At 43.7% G+C, this 17,622-nt stretch overlaps 2 protein-coding genes across 3 annotated transcripts; one reads left to right on the forward strand and one right to left on the reverse strand.

Moving 5' to 3' along the window:
• Positions 1-342: 342 nt before the first annotated feature.
• Positions 343-4,027, reverse strand: LOC133902166 (flap endonuclease GEN-like 1). Its single transcript, XM_062343765.1, has 8 exons — positions 3,676-4,027; positions 3,265-3,465; positions 2,788-2,958; positions 2,515-2,696; positions 2,168-2,414; positions 1,785-1,917; positions 1,094-1,647; positions 343-779 (listed from the first exon to the last, which is right to left on the reverse strand). The coding sequence occupies exons 1-8, from the start codon at positions 3,877-3,879 to the stop codon at positions 513-515; spliced, it is 1,959 nt and encodes a 652-aa protein (XP_062199749.1). The 5' UTR covers positions 3,880-4,027; the 3' UTR covers positions 343-512.
• Positions 4,028-13,277: 9,250 nt separating this feature from the next.
• On the forward strand, positions 13,278-16,902 carry LOC133902042 (SPX domain-containing membrane protein OsI_32082-like). Of its 2 annotated transcripts, none has more exons than XM_062343616.1 (10): positions 13,278-13,330; positions 13,551-13,671; positions 14,034-14,345; positions 14,434-14,541; positions 14,635-15,089; positions 15,192-15,505; positions 15,604-15,743; positions 15,838-16,028; positions 16,101-16,234; positions 16,339-16,902. In XM_062343616.1, the coding sequence occupies exons 1-10, from the start codon at positions 13,278-13,280 to the stop codon at positions 16,578-16,580; spliced, it is 2,070 nt and encodes a 689-aa protein (XP_062199600.1). In that variant the 3' UTR covers positions 16,581-16,902. The 2 variants fall into 2 exon arrangements, with proteins under 2 accessions (XP_062199600.1, XP_062199601.1); XM_062343617.1 differs by having other exon boundaries at positions 15,192-15,499.
• The last annotated feature ends 720 nt before the right edge of the window (positions 16,903-17,622 follow it).

Genomic DNA, 17,622 nt, shown 5'->3' on the forward strand with positions numbered 1-17,622 from the left:
GTTTGCCCTTGGGTAAAAAAAAGACATTATATTAAGGATTAATATTTCATTTCTAGCTTTAATTCGTCCGTGCTACGCATAAAGTGAAGTCCATGGCAAGGAGAAGCGCCGAGAGTATCAACGCATGAATGCAACTACGTGACTCAGTTCACAGTTTCAGAGCCTTTCTCTTCCTCGGAATTTTTGGACATGTACCTGAAGATTCTTTTATTCACCTAGCAAATAATAATAAACAAAAAGGTGTAGAGTTATTTTCTTACAATGTGGTCAGGCAAGGGAGACATAAAACTCTAGATGTACCCAGAAGCAGCAGTAATATTTACAGAAGACACAAGGTCCAAATAATAAATTTGAACAAATCTGTTTCATTTCCTCAGATAAAGATGATTATTGTTCCCTGTACAAAAAAAGCCGCATAATCTACACACATGGGCCAAAAGATTAAGACATTCGCTGGATCATGTACAACAGTGGCAACAAGGTTGTGAGGACGACCAAAGGGAGACGTTCTGTCAATCGAAAGGGAGGCGTCGTCGAACAGACTTGGGCAGGCTCTTGTTGAGGTCCCTATCTGAGAATTTTCTTGAGCCAACCTTCACTGTGTCACCTTCTGCAACCGGCTTCTTCCCAGATTCAATGCTCGGCCCTTTCGTTGAGCGGTAGAACTCTTTGATGCTAAGCTGAACTCCACTAGGTCTTGGACTTTTAGGTGTTTCGAATACACTATTTGCTAAGCTCGATTTGGATTTTCGTGCTCTTGATTTTGCTTCTTTCAGCCTCTGCAACAAATAAGCGGATGTGTTAGCTGCAGTCAACAAAATCATAGTTTCAGATGTTTCTTGAACAGTAAGAAATAAGCGTTGCATGCTCAGGAATAAATTCGACCACAAGGTAGTTTCTTTGGTAAAGTCTAAACACCTACAAAATTACATGTACAAAAATGTAGCTGAAACTTGGGCCTATGTACTAGGATAAGCTAAATGCAGACACGTAACAAGAATAGAAAAAAAAAAACTGGAACTAAAGTTTAAAAGTGCCCCGCAAGTATCATTCATATTTTAAATTTTCATAGTTCAAAGCAACCTAGGCCCACCTGCTCTTCCTGAAACCTTTCTGTTTCCTTAGGGAATGCGGCGCTGACAAGTTGAATGTCTTCATCAGTCAATAGAAAGGAGCAGCCATCATCAATAAGCACTTGTGGAACATCTGGCTCATCTAACAACTCAGGAGAGCCATCATCAGTACGCACTTGTGGAACATCTGGCTCATCTTCAGGAGATTCACAAATCACTGTAGTCTCCTGCTCGTCATCCTCATCCAATACCACTACCTCGCTACTCATCTCTCCATCTATTTTTGACTTCTTGCTATTAGATATCATACTATGAGTAGCTCTCTTCCATTTCACCAAGTAATAAGGGTGACCGTGCCTTATTTTAATCCGTTGAATTGAATCGAATTCATATTGATCATAAAGAAGCAGTGGTCTAGATGGAGATGACGCCACCTCATATAAATATATGGTCGATAACATAGGAAGTATCCTTTGTCGCACATAAGATGGCTCCCAGTTCTGCTTATAAGTTAAGAAGTCGACCAAAGCTTCAACATCAGGCTTATTCCAACTAAGCAAGGGATCACCATTTTCTGCAAACAGGATGATAAATTTCGGTTAGAATAAGGGTGAACTATTAGGAACTTTGACCAAAGAAAAAACTACAACAAAACAGGCACGTAGATAAGCAGATTTCTTTTTCTAATGCTTTGGGCCATACTGTCTTTACCTTTATCCAAATTGTTATCACATAGATACATTTTAATGATCTCCTCATTTGGAAAATTTGTCTCAGCAGCTATTCTTTTGCAGACCTTGATTTGCCAATTTTCATGTCTTGTCTGTTCCTTTAGATTCCGTGCCTAACATTCATAACAAAGTAACTGTTCATACGGAGATAATTATTCACCATAAACCATTCAAGGGTAAGAACAGGTTAAACACATAATATCTTACGAACAAAGGCATCAGAATCAACAAGATTTAGATAATCAAATGAACATAAAAGCCTGTCTGTACAAGAACAAGAGCATACATCTGAAATAAATATCAAGAAAGCTCAGTAGTTCACAGGGTTTACAAAAAAGGATTACAAAGAATAAGTGAGACTACCTTGTCACAACTAGGACATTCACATTTGAATCCAGCTGGTTTTTCCATGCAATTCTCTAATGCTTCCACCAAGCAATAATTACACCCATCCTTGCTATGACTTTTCTTGCTACCCGGGTGACCACAATGTGAGCAGTGCAGCGATCTCACAATTGTACTTTTCATGGACGGTGATGGAAGATCATCAATATGTAGCTTGTCAAATCCTTCTGGGAATGGATAAAACCCTCTACCAATTTCATATAACCTGGAGAAGGTAAAAAAAATTAAGATGCCTAGCTTCATAAATGCAATACTGGGGAGATCATTCTGCCAAAAAAACATGCAAGACAACGTATGATACATACTTATCTAAAATGTCATCTTCGTCGAATAACTGCACAAACCGAAGTGCAGTCTCAAGACCAAAACCAGGCACCCCATGCAAATCATGGTCACTACCAATAAGAAGCGCCATGGCTACCATTTGTTTCCTCTTCAATCCAAGACCAGATTCAATGTCTGCTATGTTGTAGCACTCGAAAGGTTCCTGCATTTAAGTTCATGATCATGTTACCACTGCACATCGAAAATGAAGCAAAACCATTGCCGTGGTCACAGATCTACACTAGAGTGCTTACCTTAGAATTTGATCTGAGGACCTTTATGACAGTCTTAGCTCCAAATAGGAAAGCATCACTGTCTGCAGTGATGCAAGCATCTACATGACCTTCGTTATTCAACTGAGCGCAAAGGGCTTCAGCTTCACCATTTGCCCGCAATACAGGCATTCCAAGATATTCAAGCAGTTCCTTGAAATTACAGAAAATTAAACAACATTACAGACAAGGCATATATGTACGTGAGCTGGCACCATCTCCATTTAAACCATTGCTTCTTTATGACCAATATGCATTCCATTCAATTCCACGGATTAAGATATGGCATGGCCACGCTTATTACTTGGTCAAATGGAAGAGACTTGCGGTAACTGGTAAGATTTCCGATATATCGAGCAAGAAGCCAGAAATGAGGGTAGAGGTTGTGGTGTTGGGTGAGGATGAGGAGGGTTAAGATTGCACAAAGGATCACAACATTGCCAAAATAAGGGAACTCACCACGCACTCCTCCACGTATCGCGTGAACACAGCGTTCCTCCCTTTCACTGGCGCCGCGGCAGCACTGGACTCCGCCTCCGCATCCGTGCTCGGCAGTGCGGCCGGATCCACCCCGGAGCCTCGGAAGAAGCGCGCGGCCCTCGCCTGCGACTTGAGCGGCGACGGCTCCCCATCCACCACGAACACAGGGAAAGCACCCATCTGGAGTACAAGATTAAATCTTGATTAAATTCGGAAAAGATTAAATCTTGACGAGCGCAAAGCAGCAACTGCAGATTGCAGAATGCCACAAGCGCGAGACAGGACGCTACACACTGTGAGAGATCACGAAACGGGCAAAAATCAGAGACAAAAATGGGGGCGAGGGGAGAGGAGAGGACAGGAGGGGACATGGGGGGAAACCAACCGTACCTTGGCGAAGAGGGAGAGGGTGCGGAAGAAGGTGGTGCGGAGGTGGGGGTTCCGCGCACGCGGCGACCGGGCGCGGATGGCGGTGCTGTGGGAGACGATCCAGAAGGAGAGGTCGACGGCGACGCGGCGGCCGCGGAGGTACCCCGCGCCCTCGTGGCGCGCGTAGGGCCGCAGCAGGTCCCAGAAGCTGCCCCCCACGCCCATCTCTACCTCTCTCTCTCTCTCGCCGGCGGCGTCTGGCACGGCGGCCGGCGGCGAAGCTGGAGGGTTCTGGCCTTTTGGGTTGGCGTTGTGACGTCGTGTGGACTGCGGAGGCCTCGGCAACCTGCGGGCCTCGCGGCGGCTAATGGGCTGCCTCGCGGTTGCGTGGGTTGGGTCTCCTGTTAACTTGATGCGGGCCTGGCCGTTTCCTTCCCTCCTCTTTTCGGCTCTCTTTTCTCTTACGTGGAACGCTTCATGTTCCCCTACGCAGCTGCTAGGATTTTAACTTCTCCAGCGATCTTCTCGTTGTGAGTGTTCCTGTGGTTTTTGTCTGATCTGATCTTGCTCCTGGGTGTTTATCTACGTCCTCAGGTTGATTGCGGAGTCAGCTGGTCTGTCTACCCGGCCTTAGCACTGATATTCATCTAGGGCTTGACGTGATCGTGGCGGCGAAGTGTTTAAGATTGGTGACAAGACGAAGGATGCAAGATTGGAAGGGGTGAGGGAGGAGGGAGAGAGTTCTGGCCCTAGCCAGGATGAGGTGATTGCAGAGCTCTTAAACACTATGGATCTGCAGGATGACGAGTTAGATGAGTTCATATGGGTGGATGTGGAAGTAATCACAAAGTGGTTAGCAGTGGTCAGGGTGCTGATAAAGAAGGAGATCAATCAGAGGGTCTTTTTCGGCGATATGCGAGAGGCTTGGACTCTTGCACAGGATATTTATTTTTGTGTCCTGGGTGATAATCGATTTACGGTGTAGTTCCATTGTCTGGGAAAGCGATGTATGGTGGTCCATGGATTTTTCGGGGCTATGGAGTTCTCATGACCCCTTACGATGCTTTCAAAAAGCCGTCGACGATGAAGATGGATAGGCTCGAGGTATGGTCATGCATCTATGACCTGTCAGATGGTGTCCTCTTCGAGCCAATGATAAAAAAAAATCTAGCAAAGCGAATTGGAGAGGTGAAGACAATGCAATTGCTACAACCGAATGCAGATGCTGGGAATTATGTCAGGGTCCATCTGAGCCTGGACGTGAACAAGCCACTAACTCATTGTGTGATAATCACGAAGGAGAGGGAGCAGACGAGGTATGTGGTGAAGTATGAAAAGGTGTCGAAGTTCTGTGGTGTGTGTGTCTGATGGGCCATGTGTGATGAAGGAGTGTGGAACAGGTGAACACCCTGTAGAGAAGATTAAATGGGGGTAGTGGATGGTAGTGTCTTACCAGGGCTGGATGGAGGAGTACGAAGGGGAGGAGGATATGATGGAGTCGGAGATGATGTCGGAATATGCAAATATGGGGAATGAGGTGGATAGATCGGGAAAGAAGAGGCTTTTTCAGGACATAGGAGCTGATGGGCGAGATAAGAGTCAACTCTTTCTTACTCAAAACAAAGTGTTTGACATTGTAGGATAGTTCAAAGGCAGTCCAAGAACGGAAGGCTTAGGTGGTGGTTCATCTGCACCATCAAAGCAGCTTGAGAAGAAAAAGAGAGCAGAAGATGATGAAGAAACCAATGAGAAGCTATTGGCGGGCTCTGCGGGCCAGGCACAATGAGTACTTTATGTTGGAATTGTCGCGGGATTGGCGATCTCACGACAGTCAAAGAGATTCGCGATCTTGCGAAGGAAAGTGCGCTGTTGTTGCTTTGTCTGGTTGAAACTCAGATTGCAAAGTACCGAGTGGAGGGGCTGACAAGAACCCTAAGGTTCGATCATGCTTTTGGAGTGGGTAGTAGTGGGCGGAGTGGTGGTCTGTGCATTTATTGGAAGAACTCTTTGACAGTAAATGTGTGGAACTACTCAAAGTATCATATTGATACGGAAGTTAGGGAGGTAGGGAAGGAGCCTTGGAGGTTGACATGTTGGTATGGAGAAGCGAATAGAAGTCTAAGGTACAAAACTTGGGAGATGATGGCTTTCCTGAAGGCCGATTCACCCTTGCCTTGGTTATGTTTAGGTGATTTCAATGAGGTACTCAGGAGAGAAGAACACATGGGCCCGAATGAGAGAGATTGAGGACAGATTTAGGCTTTTAGAGATGTGGTAGAGCTCTGTGATTTGGGCTACATAGGTCTTGATTGGACCTTTGAGAAGAAAGTAGTTGGCAGCCAGTATTGTCGGGTCAGACTGGATCAGGCACTTGCCACGGGGGACTGGTGTGCATTATTCCCGCATGCCACCGTTCAGCATTTGCTAGCAGCTAAGTCGGATCACTCCCCGATATTGCTATTGAATAATATGAAGGCAACTAATCATCGCATAGTAGTGAATAAATTGTTCTGGTATGAAGTGGCATGGGAGCAGCATGAGGGATTCTGCCATATGTTGGAACGTGCATGGGACGCGGCGACGTGTCGATCAGCCAGAGAGTTGTGCAAAAAGATGCGAACGATGGCGGGATCCCTATCAGCATGGGGGAAGGAGTCTTTTGGTAACGTGCGTGCTGAACTGTGGGAGCTATGTAAGCGGCTGCTTGAGTTGTGAGCGAATCCGGCCCGTGTCGGCCTATCGTATGAGGAAAAGAAGGCGGAGCAGCAGATTGTCGAACTGAACTTCCGTGAAAAAACTTTGTGGAGACAGAGATCGCATGTATAGTGGCTGGTAGAAGGTGATAGCAACACTCGGTTTTTCCATCAAAAAGCAAGCATGAGAAGGAAGAATAAACGAATAAGTAATCTTATCGTACAAGATGGAACTGAGTGTGAGGATGCACAGGTTAGAAGGTGCGGCCATTGTATTTTACGAGCACTTGTATCATTTGGAGGATACTATTGGGATTGAGGAGGTATTGTCACATGTGCCTTTGAAGGTTACAGCTGAAATGAATGGCCTGCTCACTGCACCGTACAATGAAGCTGAGATTAAAAATGTGTTATTTCAATTGTTCCCAACAAAAGCTCCAGGACCATATGGCTTCCCGACGCACTTCTTTCAGAAAAATTGGGATATTTGTGGTAGTGACGTGACAACCATAGTGCTGATATTGCTCAACGCAGAGGACTCTTTGGAGGAGGTCAACAAGACGTTCATTGTTTTAATTCCCAAGGTATCAAAGCCAAACTCTCTTGCTCAGTATCGCCTGATTAGCTTGTGCAATGTGATATATAAGATTGTATCCAAAATGCTTGCTAACCGGCTGAAGCAGATTCTCCATGAGGTGATTTTTGATGAGCAATCGGCATTTGTCCCTGGAAGGCTCATTACTGATAACATTATTACAGCTTATGAATGTCTGCACTTTATGAGGAAGAAGAAGAGTAAGAATAATTCACATTATGCACTAAAATTGGACATGATGAAGGCGTATGATAGAGGAGAATGGAGATATTTGGAAGCTATAATGCTAAAGTTGTGTTTTGCCCCAAGTTGGGTGGCGACGGTGATGAGGTGTGTGTCCACAGTTGTCTTTTCGGTGCTCTTCAATGGAGCACCAGCACAGGAATTCAGGCCAACGAGAGGGATACGTCAAGGAGATCCTATATCATCTTACTTGTTTTTATTGGCGACGAGGGGCAGTCATGCTTGTTGAAATTAGGAAATACGGATGATAATGTAGCTGGAGTCAAGGTTGCACCAACGGCACCACATGTAAACCATTTATCATTTGTGGATGACAATATCCTTTTCTTTAAGGCAAAGGTGAAAGGTGTGAAATAGGTGAAAAACTATATACAGGAGTATTGTAATGCCTCTCGGCAGAAAGTGAATCTTGATAAGTCCTCCATATTTTTTGGTAAAGGGTTTCTGGAAAACAGGAGAAATGAAATTAAAGCTTTGCTCAATGTACAAAATGAGAGCTTAAATGAACAGTACCTTGGGTTACCCTCAGATGTGGGAAAGCAAAAGAATGGTGCATTCCAGTACCTCAAAGATCGAGTATGGAAGAGGGTTTAGGGTTGGATGGAAGATGTTTGTCAACAAGGGGAAAGGAAATTCTCATAAAGTCTGTGGATCAGGCCATTCCGACTTACTCCATGGTGTGTTTCCTGCTGCCAAGAGGGTTATGCTAGCATATAAATGCTTTGATTCATAAATTTTGGTGGGGAAGTAAAGCAGGAAGTAGGAAGACTGCATGGGCCACCTGGGATGCGATGGTGATGCCTAAGTATATGGACAGTTTAGGGTTTAGGGACATTGAGCTATTCAATTTATCCATGCTTGTGAGCCAGGCATGGAGGATCCTGCAAAGTCCCAAAACACTGAGCGCCAGGGTGTTCAAAGCAGTTTATTTTTTGGAAAAGGATTTGTTGATTGCAGAGCTTGGTGACAGGCCTTCGCAAATTTGGAGATGAGTTTATGCAGGAATGGAGGTTTTACAATAGGGGTTGCTGAAGCGTATAGGCACAAGAGAGCAAACGAACATATGGATGGACAACTGGTTACCCAAGGATTTTAAACTGTGACTGGTTTGTCCAAAGTCGATACAGCCACCTGAAACAGTGTCAGAGTTAACACTTGCATATGAAAGGAGATGGGATGAAAATAAATTAAGGATGTACTTGTATGACATGGATGTGGATACCATTTTGAAGATCACGATCAGTTTAACTACACAGACTGATTTTTGGGCTTGGCACTATGAAAGGATTGGCATCTTCACTAAGAAACCAGGTTGAAGTGTGCTTTGGTTTGCATATGATGAGTCATTGACAATGTTGAATTTGAAATAATTTTGGTTGGCATGAGCTTGTGTGTGTGAGATCTTATTTATAGCTAACCAAAGTTTGAATTGGAGCAGATTATTTCAGAGTCCAGAAAATTATGCCTCACCGAAACATCCGGTGTGTGGTTTTTTGACCACACCAGATAGTCCAATGTTACGATGAAGTGAGCACCAGAGCATTTTCAGTGTGAAAGCAGAAATGAAAGCAAATACCGGATGGTCCGGTAATAGACTTTGAGAGCATCGGAGTATTTTCTACAGAGAGCAGATTTTTGGAGCCAAGTTTGATTATGTACGTCAGATAGTCTGGTGCTAAGATGTGAACACCGGAGAATGCATTAGACCTTTTATTGCAGAGAGGTTGCATAAGGGTGGTTCGGTGGATTGGCACACACCAGATTATCCGGTGATGTATATGAGATCACCGAAAGCTTTCACCGGACTTTTTCTTGCAGAGAGCAAAAATTTCTTGGAACAAATAGTGTTACACTCACAGGATGGACCGATGTTCAGGAGCAGAACACACCGGAACATCCGGTGTTCATGTTTTCTGCAGGATGTGTTCTGAGTTGAAGTTTTTGATTTTGTGCTAACTTGAAGATGTTTTAGAGTGTGGAGAAATGTGTTTGTTTGTTTTAAGGTGTGCAGGTGACGGATGGGTGATCGGGGCTAAGCGGTGCTTGGTGCCAAACAATCAAGTAGGGCCAGACGAAGCTAAGGGTGATCCTGGCTGTACACATAAAAGTTAAGCAAAGCATGAAACAGGGTATGAAGATGGCGTGTTGACAAAGTCAAATGAAGTGAATACTGGTGCAAGTGACAAAGCGGCCTGAGGGATCGAGAGCAAGAGAGACTTTCTAGCGGTCAAGATCTTAAGACAGATGGCACACGTCATCATCGGAGCGCTTGCTTCAGGTGGAAGCAAGTGGCGGCTAGTCATGCTTTGAGAAGTGTGCTAGGGTTTTGCGGTTTGACCTCAAAACCGTGGGAGAAATGGAGGAGTACGTGGCACCATCACGAAGCTTGCGTCGAGGAGAAGTTAAGTCACAAAGGTGTCGTGGCCATCTGATGAATGGAGAAAAAAATAGACTAAAGTGTCATCGGTGGTAGGTAGAAGTGTACTACAAGAGAAGAGTATTTTGGATAAAAACTTGAAAACTTAGTGTCAAGTTTCATAGACCTATAAATAGAGAGGTAGGGCTATGGGAGAGGATGAATTAGCCACTTGAGCCTATTGTGCCACTTATTTGAGAGCTTAGTGCTAGAGTTTTAGAGTAGATGAAAGACGAGTGTTTAGCCTGTGTAATAAGTGAGAGTTTTGAGTGAAAAATATTTATAATCTAGTTAAAATAGGGCTGATCTATTTGAGTACTGAAGATTATATTTTTGCATATGCTTGAATTCCCCTCCTTCTAGTTTTCCTCTATTAGTTCCCTTGCAAGTTTTTAATGTTTCATTGTGATTTTTATTTTGGTTTTTGGGATGAATTTTCTGCACATCGTGAAGTCATTCTTCTTGTTGCTAGAGACATAAAAATCATATATGAGTGTATACTCATGAGTCTTGAACTCCCTTACTTCTAGATCATCAACTTGTAGAATTTCTTCAACTGGTGACCTTGTCTTTGTTTTTTGAATCTTTTTTTCAAGTTATAAACTTTGTGTGGGGATGAGTTATGGATTGGTTTGCTGTGGAACCTAGTGTTCGATTCCAACTATGAGACCCACATTTGATTGGATCTTCAAGTTTGGTTTTTGAATTCTTTGAATTTTTGTTCTGTTCTAGACATATCTTTCGAGTTGAGCTCTGTATTTCCGCTGTGTTTCTGTGTTTTGTGTTGCGCTTAGTTCTTGAGGTGCATTAGGTGACAAAATAAGATAAGATCATCTATTTTGAAAGAAATTTGTTGAGACACCTATTCACCCCCTCTAGTCATCATTCTCGGTCCTACATTTACGATTCGATCGACATACAAAATGCTCATTGAAATAAGATGCTGACTAGAAAACTAGCTTGAAGGACGAGCGAAAGTGTCAAACACTGCTAGAGTTAGAAATGATTAGAAGAAGTTATGGATAATTTTTGTACCGTCAAAACTACGAGTCTTCGCTTGGAGGCTTGCATGGGTATTTTTGCCAACAGATGAAGTCAGGTGTCACATGAATATGGTGTAGTGCCAGCTTGTGCAATATGTAATGCAGTGGTGGACTCGTTGAGGCATGCTCTGGTAGATTGCAACATGGCCAGATGCGTGTGGGTACTGCTAGATAAGGAGTTGACGGAAGCAATTGCAGCTGAAGGAGGCACTGACCCAAAACAATGGTTGTTTGCTTTAAGTAAAAAATTATCGCAGAAGGAGTTTGTGAAGGTTTTGGTGACATTGTGGGCCATGTGGTGGGCGAGAAGGAGAACTATCCATGAAAATGAATTCCTGAGTCCTCTTTCTACGTTTAGTTTCATAAATAAGTTTCTGTCTGAAATAGAGATGGTTCCTGATAAGAAGAACTCGGTTACCGCTTTGGGGCCGAGATATAGACAGAGACAGAGCTGGTTACCTTCTAGTTCAGGAATGGCAAAGATCAATGTTGATGGAGGTTTGTCAAGATCAGGGGAGATAGGAGATGTAGGAGTTGTGTGTCGTGATAAAAATGGCAACTTTCTTGGAGCATCGACAATTGTATATCAAGGCCTGATAGACCCCTCTGTTCTAGAGGCAACAATGTGCAGTGAAGGGCTAGCCCTGACAGCGGATATGAACATTCAGAGAATCCACATTGCGTCTAACTGTCAAGAAGTTATCAAGGGGGTTTCTAATCCAATCTTAGGCCGTATAATGTGGTACTAAAGGAGATTGAGACGGGAAGAAACCAATTTTGGAAAGTACAGTTCCATCATGAACGGAGGGAATTCAACGGTGAAGCACATAGCTTAGCAAAAGCAGCAACTTCGTTGCGATTAGGTAGACATGTGTGGTTTCAAAACCCACCAGATTTTATTTGTATACCGTTGGTTATTGAGCAATAAAGTTCCCTGGTTAATCTAAAAAAAGCTCTCTTTTCTCTCCCTTTTTTTCTTTTTTCTTTCAGAAGTTATCTGTTGTCTACCTCAGCAGCCGAATACAAGTGCTTAGGATTATGCTGGATTCTTCATGTGACTAACTAATTGCTCATGCGTTGAAAATAAAATATAAGTATTGGACGTGAAAACATCAAACACAAACTTCTCGAACCTACTAGTATTTATGAATAACTAGATTATAAGTAATTATTGGGTTTGCATTCTTGTGATGTATTCGGCATTACCTTATAATTTTGACATAAGAAATTTGTTACTGCTTGTATTCAAATATAGTATCTCTAATTTTGAACATGGGAATCAACTCGTGTTTATAGTAGAGATTTATATGGAGATCAGATGGAAGGAAAGGGCACGGGTCAGTTACGGCGAGAAGATCTCCCGTTGCGTCTGCTAGCTCGCTAAGCAACTGAATCGGTGGTGTGGTGTCTGTTTGCCGAAGAACTGAAGCGATCGCGGTGTCCGTCCGCCGGCGCTCGACTTCTCGGCGCTCATACGACGTGCTCTGCGGTTGCCGGAGCATTCACTTGGCGTCGTACGATCTTATCATTACGGGATTGACCTGTGTTTCGCAGGAACAGAGTGCTGTGGAAGTGGTAGCACTAGCAACTTGTCTTCGAGTTCTGACTTTTTGCAGGATTGGAATATATACTCTGAAATGGCACTGGATTTTGCAGGGTCGAATGAAAAGCATTCAGCTGCCAGGTAATGGCAGTTGCACGCGCGTACTGAACTATTCAGTTATCGTGTCAACCCGGATAATCTTTGGAGCCAGCTGGTCGCTGAAAGAATCACCGACCGGTGGAGTTTACCTGCATTTTGTAATCTTGGCCAACGGTTGCTGCATTTCTTTTCCTCAGAGGGAAGGGAAACTTTTTTAAGCTTGCTCCTGCCTGCATATGGATTTTGATCATCCTCCCTGAAAAAAAGAAGCAGCTGACTTTTGTTTTTGGTTCTAGAATAAGCTATTCTATGTAGTCAACTCCATCGAAGAGAGGTGTATGGATAATATCATAGGACACATAGCCATGGTCCTCCACATTTCTGCATTTTAACTGAAATAAAATCAAAAGAAATATTTTCTTCGTATTTTTTGGACAATCCAATCCAGGCGCAAGTTTGTTGGCGACCTCAATGAAATGATAACACAAAAGTCAAACATGAATATGTACACTTCGCCTTTATTTCTGGGGAAAATATCATTTAATGTCCAACTGTGCATATCAAGCTTAAATTTTATCGTGTTTCAGCAAACGAAAATTTCAACCCTGATAAACAAACAGTTCGTTCAACCTGGTAAAGTCCTACCTCCAAAGCAAAAGCTATACATAGTTAGTTCATATCAGTACAAGGCCCATCCGTTTTACAACCACAGGCATTCATACAGTCCCAGACCTACTCAGCTGTTGCATCCTGGTTCTCATCATTCACTAAGTTTCCAGGTGCTTATTTGATTATTTTCCATGTTTCTGTGAGATTCTTTTTTCTGTACCTCATTTTGATAATTGTGCCGTTCTGTTCATCGCTGATATTTGATTGATTGGTTGAATTCTCAATATGAAGCCGATGGAACAAATGTTCTCACTTTTGATCTTGATGCTTGGTATGATTACTTGGAGTTTTTTTTTATGTAGGCCATACGCTAGGAAGAAAAATGGTGAACTTCTCCAAGAAACTGACAACAGATCAAATTCCAGGATGGGGGGAGTATGAACACTTGCCTCATCTGTTTCTCTAATTTGCTTTTATCTTATGATCACATTTAGACCGTGCATTGCAATTCACTGAAACTGAAGTGCTATTCTCGTTGTCGACTAAGATGCTCTTCTGTGGACTAGTTGTTTCATGATCCTGATTATAACTGCTTAACTGTCAGCTCCTTATTCTGAAGACAATGATGCCATCTTCATCTCCTGCTTCGTTCTAGGTACTACTTCAACTACAGGCTACTGAAGGGAAGAGTGAAGGAATACACAGAGCAGACTAGAGAAGGCAACCGTGATCGCCGACGTGTTTTGAAAGACTTCTCAAAGTTGCTTGATGATGAGGTATATTACAGTCCGGCCAACAATTCTAAATACTACCTCCGATCACAAATATAAGTCCATTTAAATTTGTCCTAAGTCAAACATTTCTACATTTGACTATCAATAGCTGAAAAATCATTTAGATTGACAATATAAAGTTGATCTAACTAGATTTATTATGAAAAATACTTTCATAATAAATAAATCTTTCTATTTAAAATAATATAGTTTTTTAGATATTATTAGTCAAAGTGACAAATTGGAGACCGTGTTGATGTCCTAATAGACTTATATTTAGAATCAAAGTAAGTAGTTCTTTCGGTTAATAATAATGAATATACTGTGCGTCCATCATGATGACCTCATGTAGTTTTCCTTCTCAGATTGAAAAGATTGTGCTGTTCATGATAGAACAGCAAGGACTGATCGCAGCAAGGCTTGAAGATTTAGGGAAGAAAAGGGCAAGACTTCAAGATTTGCCGCTTCTACAAGAGATTGCTGAACTAAGAGAAGCCTACAGGGAAGTTGGCCTGGATCTTGTGAAGCTTCTAAAGTTTGTCGAAATTAATGCCAATGCTGTTCGGAAGATACTGAAGAAATTCGATGAACGCTTGGGTTACAAATTTACAGATTATTATGTCAAGAGCAGATCAAACCATCCGTACTCTCAGCTTCAACAGGTTTTCAGGCATGTGGTGAGTTACTTGGCCAATGTCTCAGTCATGCTAATTTCACTGCTAGACAGGTGAGGTGTTTGAAAAATCTTGAATTGTGAAAAACTAGGGTATTGGGGCTGTTGTTGGAGCATTGTCTCGCAACCTCAGCGATCTCGAGGAGCGTGAAGGAAGCTATCTGAATATCTATGACCAGCATCCATTGGCCATTCCAAAGGTTTAGTCCTGTCCTCCTAATGTCAGTGCAATAGAGTCCTTGTGAACTTCTAATGTGGTTAACAATATTATTTTCATCTGGTGATATCTGTAGGACCCCATAATTGATCTGATAAAGACGACAGCTGACAAGCTGACGAACTCGACGAACTTCCTACGGTTCTTAGGGCAGCACGCGCTTATCGCGCAAGATGACACCACAAGTTCAGAAGTAGAAAACGTCGAGGAAGACAAGTACTATTTCATCTCCCTTGTGCTGAACCTGGTGAACACCTTCCTGTACATGGTCAACACATACATCATCGTCCCAACCGCCGATGACTACGCCACCAGCCTTGGCGCAGCCGCGACGGTGTGCGGCGTCATCATCGGGTCCATGGCGGTCGCTCAGATCTTCTCCTCAGTCTATTTCAGCGCGTGGTCAAACAGGTCATACTTCAGGCCGCTGCTGTTCAGCAGCGTCGTCCTTCTTCTAGGCAATGTGATGTACGCTCTGGCCTATGATCTTGACTCCCTGGCGATCCTCCTCATCGGCCGGCTTTTGTGCGGGTACGCAAGCACCCTTGCTATTCCTGATCATTTCTTGAACTCAGCATGTACACAAACAAGTGATGAATTCTAATCATTTTTAAATTTTGACTAATTTTGCAGGTTGGGTTCTGCAAGAGCTGTCAACAGGAGGTACATCAGTGACTGTGTTCCTCCTAGGCTCCGCATGCAGGCTTCTGCAGCATTCGTCAGTGCTAGTGCTCTTGGAATGGCTTGCGGTCCTGCACTCGCCGGCCTGCTTCAGACTAACTTCAAGCTGCATGTTTTCACCATCAACCAAGACACCTTGCCCGGCTGGGTCATGGCGTTTGGCTGGCTGGCATACCTGATCTGGCTGTGGATTTCATTCAAAGAGCCAGCTCTTGATCCTGGTGTAAAAGTTTTCTATGAGGGTTCCTCTACCAGCTCCAGTACAAGTAAGCTCTGACAAAATGAACATCTGAGTGCATGCTGAATTTCCCCAATCTTTCTGCATTTCATGGCCATGATTTACGTAAGTGCGTTTCTTGCACAGGATACTTGGAGCAAGAACTGGAGCAGGGCCTTGCTGAACAACTTCTGGTCTCCAATGGCAATGACCAGGGTGAAGTAAGATCTCTTAAGCCAGCATCTTCATTTGCTTCGGCTTATAGATTGCTCACACCGTCAGTGAAGGTACGGCGTATGAACATGATGGCATGCACTGATTTATCATCGAACATATGCGATCTCTGCTCTTCTCTGAAGAACTGTCTCGTGCATGTTCCAGGTACAGTTACTGATATACTTCATGCTGAAATACGCGATGGAGATTCTGCTCTCGGAGTCGAGTGTCGTAACCAGCTACTACTTTGGCTGGACCACCAGCACGATCGCCGTGTTCCTCGCGATCCTGGGGCTAACCGTCCTGCCCGTCAACGCCATCGTCGGCACCTACATCAGCAACATGTTCGAAGACAGGTATAGATCCATTGCGATCTTCAGATTTCCACGTTAATTAGAAGGCGGTTTCCTGACGGATTGTTCTTGCAGGCAAATCCTTCTGGCATCCGAGGTCGTGCTTCTGGTGGGAGTGCTGCTGAGCTTCCGTCTGACGGGCACGTACACCGTGGCGCAGTACGTCTGCTCGGCGCTGCTGACGTTCGTCTCCGCCGAGGTCCTTGAAGGTGAGCAAGCCGCAGCGCGACGTCGTGCATCCGTGCCGTGTTCTTTTCCATCATCATCTGACCGATCGAGCTGCTGAACCGGGAACGCCGATGCGCGCGTGCAGGCGTGAACCTGTCGCTGCTGTCGCAGGTGATGTCGTCGCGGCTGTCGCGCGGCACGTACAACGGCGGGCTGCTGTCGACGGAGGCCGGGACGCTGGCGCGGGTGGTGGCGGACGGCACGATCACGCTGGCGGGGTACCTCGGCAAGGGCGCGGTCCTGAACGCCACGCTGCTGCCGTCCCTGCTCATCTGCCTCGCCTCCATCGCCGCCACCATATCCACGTACAACTCGCTCTTCTACTAGCAGGCGTCGTCCGGCCCGCGGCTGGGCATGGAACGTCCGGACGTGGCGGCGCCGACGCAAAGGGCTCGTTGCAGCGGCGGACTGGTTGCGGTTCACGCGTGTGTTTGTTTGCTAGCGTATCGTGTGCTTCGAGAGAGAGACCAGCAGGTGCGTGTGAGATCGTGGACCTCGTCGCGCGTTCGGCCGGCGTTGGCTGGCGCTGGTGAGCGGGCCGTGACTGCTACGCGAGAGGCTCGTGTGATCCACGGCCCCGTGCGGAATGTGGTGGGCCTGGGTGAAGATGTGTACTCCCCCCTCGGTACACTATTTTGTTAAAATTCAAGGTGAATTGTACAAAACTATAAATATTATAATATTTGTAATATAAAACTATAAGTATTGTAAATAGTAATATAAAACTACAAGTATTATGTATTAATTTCATATAAATCTCGATTTTAATTAGATTCATCTAAAAAATTGTCATACCTTTCTTAAAAAATCATAGAACTTTTTTACATGTTCTATAATACATGTGCAACCATTTTAATTAGACTCACCCAAACGTCTGTGTAAAATTTAAACTAAATTCTATGGAAAAACATAAGACTATTTTTAGATGAATCTAATTAAAATAAAATTTCGTGTGAAATTATTGTATAATACTTATAGTTTTATGTTACTATTTATAATACTTGTAGTTTTGTATTACAAATAGCACAATATTTATGAGTTTGTGCAATTCACTTTAAAATTTATAAACTCGTGAACAATTGTATACTAGAGACTTTATATGTCCAGAATTATTTTTTAGTCTAGGGTATGTCCAGAACTATTTTTTAGTTTGATGTGTTGAATCTCATTGTTGCTTTGAAGGGAATTACTTTTGATCTTTCTCTTATGGGTTTTTAGCGATGGAATGGCGAAGTATGATACCGATACACTTTATCAAAATCAGAGTATTTTACTACACTCGCTATTGTAATTTGGTAGTATATGCTTTAGCAAAGTATGATGCTAATTTAGGTGGAGATAATCATCGTCTATAGCTGAATCATTTTTC

The sequence above is a fragment of the Phragmites australis genome, chromosome 20 (assembly GCF_958298935.1).
Source record: "Phragmites australis chromosome 20, lpPhrAust1.1, whole genome shotgun sequence".
Lineage (NCBI taxonomy): Eukaryota > Viridiplantae > Streptophyta > Magnoliopsida > Poales > Poaceae > Phragmites > Phragmites australis.

Coding starts and splice junctions, on each gene's coding strand:
- LOC133902166 (XM_062343765.1), bottom strand. CDS start 3,879: ATGGGCGTGGGGGGCAGCTTCTGGGACCTGCTGCGGCCCTACGCGCGC. Junction 2,959..3,264: donor GATACGTGGAGGAGTGCGTG/GTGAGTTCCCTT, acceptor TGTAATTTCAAG/GAACTGCTTGAATATCTTGG. Junction 780..1,093: donor AAAGGTTTCAGGAAGAGCAG/GTGGGCCTAGGT, acceptor TATTTGTTGCAG/AGGCTGAAAGAAGCAAAATC.
- LOC133902042 (XM_062343616.1), top strand. CDS start 13,278: ATGGTGAACTTCTCCAAGAAACTGACAACAGATCAAATTCCAGGATGG. Junction 15,090..15,191: donor ATCGGCCGGCTTTTGTGCGG/GTACGCAAGCAC, acceptor CTAATTTTGCAG/GTTGGGTTCTGCAAGAGCTG. Junction 15,506..15,603: donor CTCTACCAGCTCCAGTACAA/GTAAGCTCTGAC, acceptor TTTCTTGCACAG/GATACTTGGAGCAAGAACTG.